General features: G+C 35.8%; 1 protein-coding gene across 1 annotated transcript; it reads right to left on the minus strand.

Annotated features, from left to right (window-relative positions):
• Nucleotides 1-1,631: 1,631 nt before the first annotated feature.
• Nucleotides 1,632-9,566, minus strand: rs1a (retinoschisin 1a). The gene is made up of 6 exons (XM_077564641.1): nucleotides 9,413-9,566; nucleotides 9,071-9,096; nucleotides 7,133-7,253; nucleotides 4,961-5,102; nucleotides 4,677-4,872; nucleotides 1,632-4,559 (listed from the first exon to the last, which is right to left on the minus strand). Exons 1-6 carry the CDS (start codon nucleotides 9,498-9,500, stop codon nucleotides 4,407-4,409), a joined length of 726 nt encoding a protein of 241 aa, XP_077420767.1. The 5' UTR covers nucleotides 9,501-9,566; the 3' UTR covers nucleotides 1,632-4,406.
• Between the last annotated feature and the right edge of the window lie 1,050 nt (nucleotides 9,567-10,616).

Genomic DNA, 10,616 nt, shown 5'->3' on the forward strand with positions numbered 1-10,616 from the left:
TAACATCGTCATAGGGCAGCCATCTTGGGACAGGGCTGCTCGAGCACTCATAACATATGGAACACAGACAGCTGTAGATTGCTCAACTCTCCCATATTCTCGACCAATTTTTTTGGGGTCACAAACAACTATACCACTTTTTTTTTTTTAATCGGCAATACAAAAATTCACCCTGAATCATAGCAGTGTTAATAAAGTTTGTAATAAAACAATCCGTTTGTAAATCCGTCAATAATTCAGTAGGTTACAATTGTTTAATTGGCCAAATCATCATCTACAGTAGGAGTGTGCCAAAAAATTGATTCTCTTTTAGCATGATTCGGAATCGATTTTAAATGTCCCAAAATCGATTTTATTGAAATTATTCTATACTGTCTGCCCTTTGTTTGTGTGTGCCTTTATTGGTAGCGCTGTTCATGTTGTACCCGATTTGGCCACTTAGGGGCAGTGTGGTTTCACGCGGTCTGATACACTGTTAAGTTGTAGCCACATTAAAGAGTAGAAGGAAAAAGTCACGATCAAGTTATTCCAATAAAAGTTGTTTTTTTTGCAGCGTGGAGCCATTCTTTGGAGTGATCAAAGTGCCGCGAGTAGAGCACTAATTAGCATTAGCGAGTCAGACTGGAGTAGATCATTACGATTCCTTGAACATCTATAAATTGAAGCAAAAATCATTGTCAATCAAATCCCTTTGAATCAAAAATCGTTCTTAATCGAAAATCGAATCTGAATCTAATCGAATTGTGAGACATTCAAAGATTCCCACGCTCTAATCCATAGCAAAACGCACCAGAGCAGTCCCCTATCCTAAGATGGCCGACCAGTGACAACGCTGCCAACGCTGCCTTGAGCCATCTGGTGTTCGTATACAGTGGATGTAAAACAACCAAACACCGTTGCTTTAAGAATGGCCCACTAGCTTAATGCTAACATATTGGAAAATAGTCAACAGCACTGGCATGCCTAGTGATTCGCAACGATTTTTCAAATTCAAACTTATATAGACAGATAACATATAGATAGGCCGAATCCACACTCTCATAGACATACTGTATATTCTTCAACCTCTATGAAAAATGACTAACATTACAGCACCTGACTGAGCTACTTACAATAGAAGAAGACCATTTTTCTTAGTGTGTCTGTGTGACTGTACCGGTAGTTTACTGCCTCCCGGTGGGCAAATCGGGAACATCAGAAGGAACAGCAGTGAAGCCCAGTTGGCTTGGGGAAATAGGCAGGGTACACCCTGAACTGATCGCCAGCCAATCCATTAAATCATGATGCACAAGCTATTTCATTCTCGCTATTCTATGTAATTGTTACTCTCTTTTGATGCAGTACAATAATATAGAGGTCTATTTTTTCTTAATAGTCGCTTCCTGCTTCTCGTGCATTGTAAACATTTGCTGCTTTGCTCTCTTTGTTTATGTTTTTCTGCTGATAAGCTTTTTTTCCTTCTGAAGAAACCAGAAGATACGACTCCTGGATACCCCTATCTGTGGGACTTTATTTATTTATTTATTTTTAATAGCCACAGTTGGCAGTAGCTTTTTAAAAAAAAAATTTTTTTTACAATTTTGCAGTATTTTTCATGAGCAAGACTTGTCCCCAATCCACAACAACAAAAGTGACATAATGGCAGTTTATTTGAGGATATGTTTAATTTCAATAACAAAATCCATTGTGGGACAATGGTGCGAGACATGCATTTTGAACAGAACGTTTAACAAATACGTACAGTTGTGTCAATTTTTGCATTCAATTCAACGAATAGGAAGAAACAGATCATGTTGAATTTTTTTTTCCAACCATCACATTTCGAACAATTATTTCAACATTATTATTTTTTTACTATCAAAATACATAAAACATCAGAAATCCAATTCAAAATTTGATGGCATCAAAACCTGAACTTGAATTAGATTTATTGATTTATTTTTTGCCTTTTCTTCTTTCCTTTTTTTTTTTTTTTAACAGATGTTGATTTTTTTTTTTTACACTGAATTATTTGATGTTTTGAAAAACAGTCTTCGAAATGTGATGTAATTAAAAAACAAAAACAATGGAATTGTGATCCTAGAACAAAACTATAGGATCGAAAGACTATAGGAACATAATCAAAGGGTGTGTGTGCTTTTCCATTACAAACAGACGATTCTATTCACCTGCCTTTTCCTTAGAGGGCAGTAAGGAAAGGCTTGCTGAGGGCTGTCAAATTCCCTGCTGACGCCTCGTGTCAAAAGAGGCAGCGAGCGTTTCATCGAGTCGTCACACATGAAAGGCGTGTTCTGGATTGGATTGTTTGCACACCTGTGCATAATTCCTCCATGGCAACGCCTCCTGCGCCGCCATTAATTACTGCTTTGAATCTATGCCATTTCAGTGCAAATATAACAAACTCATTATTAAAGACAATTAATACAGCCAGTGTGAGACTGGTTTAAACAAATAGAATATAGAGCCCATTTGCATATCAAACATATTATCTTCAACAGAGCCTAAATAAAACCTTTTGAAATACTGAAATACTATAATCTGCTCATCAGACATTCCAGAATTGGAGGACTTTTTATAGAATTAAAAAGAACAACAAATAGTACATGAACACCCCTTAAAATGTCTTTTTCTCATGTTCCTTCCTTTTGATGACTAACTTATGTATCAAATTAAGACACAAAATGAGTTTTAAATCAGCTTTTTGCTGTGATTTTGTCATCTTTATGTTAAAACATTTTATTTGATCAAAAACACGTTTTAAATCGTCATAATTATATTGATACCTTTTGCTAAAACATTTTTAGCCAACAAGACGAAGAGAGAGAAAAATGAATTCAACATGACTCAGCAAAAATGACATCAAGCCGAAGTACATTTTGTCAGTTTTCAGTTTCAGTGTTTTTTATGAAGTGCCACCTAAAGCATTGCAACCCTGTTACTCATATTATCAGAAAATCACAATCACAATATCTATATTTTCCATTCTTTTTAGAAAAAAAATTACATCATAATTTGTTCTTCACCAGTTAGCATGGCAGCTAACACAGCTAGTATGTGCTACTCTTGAATATTAGCATTGATTTGCAACCCTGTTACTGTAATAATAATAATAATTATTATTATTATTATAATAGACAGTTTTCACCAGTTAGCATAGCAGCTAACACAGCTAGTATGTGCTACTCTTGAATATTATTATTGATTTGCAACCCTGTTACTGTAATAATAATAATAATTATTATTATTATTATAATAGACAGTTTTCACCAGTTAGCATAGCAGCTAACACAGCTAGTATGTTCTACTCTTGAATATTAGCATTGATTTGCAACCCTGTTACTGTAATAATAATAATAATAATTATTATTATTATTATTATAGACAGTTTCACCAGTTAGCATAGCAGCTAACACAGCTAGTATGTGCTACTCTTGAATATTAACATTAATTTGCAACCCTGTTGCTGTAATAATAATAATAATTATTATTATTATTATAGACAGTTTTCACCAGTTAGCAAAGAAGCTAACACAGCTAGTATGTGCTACTCTTGAATATTATTATTGATTTGCAGCCCTGTTACTATAATAATAATAATAATAATTATTATTATTATAATAGACAGTTTTCACCAGTTAGCATAGCAGCTAACACAGCTAGTATGTTCTACTCTTGAATATTAGCATTGATTTGCAACCCTGTTACTGTAATAATGCTAATAATAATAATAATAATAGTATTTTTTTAGACAGTTTTTAATTATGGAAAAACTTCAAATATGATTCTCAATTTTTCTATTCAAGATAGTAACTTTGAAATGGTTGCGCCAAAAACAACAAAACAGAGGGGGCGGGGGGATAAATTATATATATATATATATATATATATATATATCAAATAATTTACTTTTGAGAATCCAGCTCTATTAAAATTAAAAATTTAAATTAAAAATGAATCGTATTACTCTAAATCAGAGGTGGGCATCGAGGACCGCAGTCCTGCAGGTTTTGCATGTTGCCCTTCTCCAACACAGCTGATATATGATCAGATCATCAGCCAGCTCTTCATAAGCCTGATAACGATCCTGTTGATTGGAATCAGCTTGTGTTGGAAGTGAGAAACCTCCAAAACCTGCAGGACTCCGGCCCTCGAGGACCGCGATTGCCCACCTCTGCTCTAAATGGTGGTTTACTACCTTTTTTTTTTTTTAAATATATATATATTTTTTTTTAATCAATTCTTTAAGTGTCTGTTGTTCCAAAATAGTATTGCTTTTCCAAACATGGAATGACTCTCATACAACTACAAAGGAAAAGTTGAAAATGAGCATGGCTCTCACACACGACGACAGTGTTTGGACGGAGGGAGTTAGAGGTTCGGGCCTCCAGGAAAGCAGGAGTAGAGGTTCAGGCACATTTGTTCATACAGAGCAGCAGCTCCAGACGCAGAGCGATGCGTGTGTGCCATCCCAGCGGGAGGATGCGGATGTAGCGCGCCACGATGGGCGGCCGCAGGAGATTCTGCACTGACGAGGAGCGGTCGGAGTTCCCGTAAAACACCTGAAGAGAGCACAAAGAAAGCATGAGGATTATATATTATTATTATTATTATATATATTGTGTGCAACAAAGATAAGAAGTCAACAAAGTGGCTGATGATTGTGTTCTCCAACTGACCCTGTTATTCCCAGTCTGGTCCTTATAAAAGATCCAGTTGAGTTTTTCGTCCGTGCGGTACTGCACACTGTACTTGGTCACCCACTCGTCTGCGTCGCATCGGCCTTGAGTGAGGATCCCAGACACAACCATGACCTCCCGCAGGTCGACCTGCAGCCACTGGCTGCTGTCTTGAAACTTGGAGAGCCACGCACAGCTGGAGCACAAAGACGATGTCATGACAGCATACCGGGAGCCTTTGACCTTTTCCTCCTTTATTCTGACGACGTTTGCACTTTGCCTACCCAAATCCTTGACTGTTGAGGCGAGCCTTGTTTGGGAGCCAAGAGGAGAACCAGCCGCTATACTGGTCTTCGTTGGAGCAGGTGATCTGGTCTGGACTCACTGATCCGGCTTCGAAGCCAAAAGGCTTATGGTACGGACACTCTGTAAGAAAAAGGACACACTCGGGAATTGCCGGCACAACATATAACAAGATCTGAAAAATATTGACCGAAATATTTCTTTGCCTCGTACGCTTCTAGTACCATCACTTTGCCAGTTTTCCAACTCGAAAGGTCCAATTTGATGCAAACTGTATATTATTATTATTATATTATTACGGCTATAGACGTCAAAAATTCATTTGAACTATTTTTATTAGTTTCACATTTTTTCTACTTTTGTTAACAAGAGTAATTTTGTATTGTACATATAGAACAGATATAAAATTTGTGATTAATTGTGAGTTAACTCGTGCGATTAATTATGATGAGAAATTTTAATCGCCTGACGCCCCGAATTTTTTATTATTTTTAAGTCGCGTCAGGCGATTGAAATTTATAATTGTAATTAATCGCATGACTTCAATAGTTAACTCATGATTAATCACACATTTTATATCTGTTCTAAATGTACAATACATTAACTCATTCACTGCCATTGACGGCTATAGACGTCAAAATTTCATTCAAACTATTTCTATTAGTTACACATTTTTTTCCACTTTTAGTTAACAAGAGTATGAAAACCTAGAAGGAAATGTATTGTACATTTATAACAGATATAAAATGTGTGATTAATCTTGAGTTAACTAGAAAATTCATGTGATTAATTACAATTTAAAAAAAGTAATTGCCTGATGCCCCTAATTTAAAAAAAAAAGTATTATTAAAAAATTAGGGGCGATTAAATTTTTTTATTGTAATTAATCGCATGACTTCAATAGTCAATAGTCAAAATCAAGCAAAAATCCTCACCCCTTTATGAAATTTCATAACGTCTTGCAAAAGGGTTCATATAAGGATACTGCTGGACACAAATGGCCTATAACGTGCCTGAGGGTTAAGCAGCACCACAGTGACCCACATCACATCCTAAAAGCATTCATTTTTAATTCTCCACCGTGAGAGATCAGTCATAGCCATTAGTGGAGTGGGCGGACAGATGGCCATGTTGAACCCTGTGAAGCTTTACTCCGGTCGGTCGGCGGCTGCGCCCTCACGTCCGTGACAAAAAAAATAAGTCCTGATGTGAATGCTCATTTGATGTCAAAAGATTTTCTACCAAGACTTTATGTGTAGTATAGTGAGAGCAACATGCTGCATTTTGTAATCAAGCGCTGGGACCCATCCAGTCTAATCCCAGTATTACAACGGCTCTGTGCATGGGAATTTGCTGGAAGTAAGGCCTTACATAACATTAAAGCTTGGCACGGTGTCAATCATCAGCAACAAAAGTGAGAATACCTCTACGTGAAAATGTCCCCATTTTATGTATTGATGCATGTGAAAAATCTTGTACTGCCCCAGTGTTGAGATTCCCTTTGCTGATGGTTCCACTTTTTCTCTCCATAGGAGCATGTTCACCCGCCGTGTGATGCATTCATGCATGTGTGCATGCATGTATAAATAGAAATCATCTTTAACTCATTCACTGCCATTGACGGCTATAGACATTTTTTTCCCACTTTTGTTAAGAGTATGAAAACCCCCCAAAAATGTATTGTACATTTATAACAGATGTAAAATTTGTGATTAATCGTGAGTTAACTATTGAAGTCATGACATTAATTGCAATTAAAAAATGTCATCGTCTGACGCCCCAAATTTTTTAAATAATATGTTCTTTTCTTTTTAATTAGGGGCATCAGGCGATAATTTTTTTTAAATTGTAATTAATCACATGACTTCACTTGTTAACTCAAGATTAATCACAAATTTTATATCTGTTATAAATGTCCAATACATTTTCTTCTAGGTTTTCATACAAAATGTGAAACAAATAGAAATACTTTGAATGAATTTTTGACGTCTATAGCCGTCAATGGCAGTGAATGAGTTAATAGGTTTCTCACCCATTCACACAGTAGATTGCATGATACCAAACCAAAAGAGCATTTTTCAATTTTAAAATGGTTGGCAATCCTTTTTTTAAGGCATTTTTTCTTTTTTGTTTATGATGAAATTGTCTCTTACCTGGCATGCAGTCCACTCCCCTCACTGAGGACGAGCCAATGGAGGAGAACTCAGTTGGTGACACGCCTTCTTCACAGTCGCATTTACACGACTTGCTGGTCCATGCTTCAGACACATCCGCCTTATAAATAAACATATACCAAAGCACACCATTAATATTGCATATTATCAGCCAAAATCGGCAACAATTTAATAGTGCTCATTTTAGACTGACTTTATTATGCTTGTTTTCCTTTTATGTATGCCACTTTTGATCACTAGTTGGACATAGGGCAGCTACACAGCAAATTCTGTAGCGTTAGATTGAGTTAAAAATCTAGTGTTAATTATTTTTGAGTTACTCGGTGTTGATTTGGGTGTTATTTGAACACTCACAGTGAAGAAAAAGCTCTACGGGTGGTGTTATTTCAGCGAGTCAAACTAATTGACTCCATGCACTTATGCAGCCGGGCTCTTTTCTCCGGCAAGGCAGCTACATTTCCCCCCCTGGATTTTAAGGACAACTCTAGGTATGGATTATTCGTTTTTATAAATTAACTCATTCACTGCCATTGACGGCTATAGACGTCAAAAATTCATTTAAAGTATTTCTATTAGTTTCACTATATTTTTCACTTTTGTTAACAAGAGTATGAAAACCTAGAAGAAAATGCATTGTACATTTATAACAGATATAATTAAAAAAAATAATAATAATCTTGAGTTAACTAGTGAAGTCATGTGATTCGCCTAATGCTCTTAATTAAAAAAAAATATATTATTAAAACATTTATAACGATTAATCACAAATTTTATATCTGTTATAAATGTACAATACATTTTTTTCCTAGGTTTTCATACTCTTCTTAACAAAAGTGGGGAAAAAATGTCTATAGCCGTCAATGGCAGTTTAAGGATGAAATGATACAGTTCTTGAATTATTTTGTTCATGAGTTAACGTCGAAAAAAAGCATGTGAGACAAACATTTAACGATATAATTACGGATTTTCACGAGTAGTTCATTATTTTTCTGTAAAATTAAAAAACAAGTGTATATTTTGCCGTACCGACAATTCATATTTACCATGAGTCGTGCGGGAACTAGGCCTACAAGAAAGAATTTTGCGGCAACGAACATGTACTATCTCGTGGCGTACTTGTTGTGTTGTTGCACCCCAAGCGCTAGGTACTAGGTTCAAGTCCCACTTTCTCCATTTGGGATGGAAAATAAAAACTTGTGAAGAAGTAACACCAAAAAAGTGTGATAAATTAAAGGAATGAATATAACACTTCATGGTTAAAAGTAACAACAAAACTGTGAGAAAAGAAATAAATGTTACTTTTATTTAGTGATATATCTATATTTTGTTGTTTTTATTTGCATGTATATTTATTTTTTGGATTAAATTTTTTAATTATATTTTTTATATCCGTTTTTATTCTCACTTGTAGTCATTTGTTTATTTATTTAGTCATTTATTTTTTTATTTTGGCAGTTTTGGTCCTCCGTACATATCTACAGCTGTGTATCTTCAGGTTAACTGTGTCTCCTCCAGATGACACTGCCAACAGGGAGCAAAAATAAATGGAACTATAATGGACCTAAAATAGAACCCTGGGGTACACAATGTCACTTCATAGATTAATGGAGCATTTATCCAAACAGATCATAATCATATCTAAGCATATCAAGGCTATTGAATAAATGCTCAAATGGCTTTCCATAACATACTGCATCATACTGAAAGGAAGAACTTCTGCGTTTGAACCCATGCTGAAAGGACGTTTTATAGGCTATGAAAATATTAGAACGAGCACTATGAGGCAGAAGATGCAACGGAAATAAATGTATGAGTCTGTGTAGACAGTTCTATTGACTTGTCATTTCTGCCGCCAACTTTTACGTATTCAACATTCTCCTGTGCAGTGCTGTAATGCTGGTGCGAGTTTCCTCGTACCTCTTGAGCATGGCTGCTGAGGATGACTGTTGAAGCAGATGGACAGAGACAAAAAGCAAAGATCCAGGCAGCCACAGATGACAATCAAAGACTGTTAGGACACATTGATTTCAAACAAACAGAAGATGTACAGCATCACTGAAATCACTCACACAGACACAGGATAAGGATTAAGTGGAAGTATTTCCGTTTTGAAACTTAACATTAAGATATAGAAGTACATGTGACGTTTGAATTTGAAAAATATTTATAAATATTGTTAAACTCAGATGGCACAAATATGATTCCACAGTACGCAATCAGATCTGGCATCACAAGTCGGTGAAATAACTCAAATCCTACCGTGAGCTGCCATCAAAAGCAGAGCGGGCAGGAAAGGACGCACGTTGGGAGCCATCTTGCAGCCTCCGCGCGGGACACGACTGAGCATGGAAGGAGCAAGTGAGCCGGCACTCGTACCAAATCGGGATTACAATAATCCACGGGAGACGGACGACCCAACCTAATGCCATCTTTATCTGACAAAGCCCCTCCTACTGTCCTACAGCCGGCGTGTGCAGTGGGAGACCACGCCAATGGCATGTTTACTATCATGATGGGAGTAAGCCAAATTTGCTGATGGCCAGTAATCTCGTCAAATAAACTCAAACCCCTCATTCTAAAAAGATGTGCGGTACGATATGCTACTATACTATCTTATATACATCCATTTTAACAAGGGATGTTTGATACCACTTTTTTCATGGTATGAGTATTCACAGAATTTATTTTAATACAATGACAAAAGGGAACAAAGACCTTCCTTTCTGAAGCAGATGATGATTCGCCAATGTGACGTCTGCTGAGAAGGACTTGATGTCAAATTTCAGTTTTTGCCTTAAATATAAGTGGCTGGAATTGGCGACTGCCACGCCAAATATGTCTGGTATCGGCCTGATACCAATACCTGGTATCGGTACTCTCCCCCATATGTTTGGAGTCAAATTAGTTTATTTATTTATTCATGTTTTCAGGTCAAAGTCAACCATTTGGGTATTATTAGTTCATATGTATTAAGCATTTAAGTGGTTAACCTGGATGAGAGTTTTTTTTTTTTTTTTTTTTTTTTACAATTTAATAAAATAAAAAAAATCTGCCTTAAAAATTTAATTAAATAAATTTAACCTCAGCACTGAGTTTTCTTGTGTTTTCTTGCCTTCTGACTTTTTTAGAAATATATTTTCATGTATATGTGTCATCTAAGTTCGATTTTGAATTTCTAATTCCCGCACTCTCATACCATCAAGTCTGATTTTTATTTATTTTTTAACGATGTTTTTATGGTAAATAGTTGAGTTTGAATTGAATATGTTGAATGCAACGGGATGGTAAAACAAAATGTGTAAAAATATATATTCTGTGTAAACATTTAAAATCCAAACTCAAACTCAGATGGCATAACACAAGATGGAACACTGATATTTATATTGACGATTATTTTCTTAACAAAAAAAAGGTGTTATATATATCGTACATCTTCCAAACATATTGAGGAGCCTGCCTCGCT

Source organism: Vanacampus margaritifer, chromosome 4, assembly GCF_051991255.1.
Source record: "Vanacampus margaritifer isolate UIUO_Vmar chromosome 4, RoL_Vmar_1.0, whole genome shotgun sequence".
NCBI classification, from domain to species: Eukaryota; Metazoa; Chordata; class Actinopteri; order Syngnathiformes; family Syngnathidae; genus Vanacampus; species Vanacampus margaritifer.

Coding starts and splice junctions, on each gene's coding strand:
- rs1a (XM_077564641.1), bottom strand. CDS start 9,500: ATGCTCAGTCGTGTCCCGCGCGGAGGCTGCAAGATGGCTCCCAACGTG. Junction 7,254..9,070: donor TCAGCAGCCATGCTCAAGAG/GTACGAGGAAAC, acceptor TTTATTTATAAG/GCGGATGTGTCTGAAGCATG. Junction 5,103..7,132: donor GGGAGTGGACTGCATGCCAG/GTAAGAGACAAT, acceptor TTTTTCTTACAG/AGTGTCCGTACCATAAGCCT.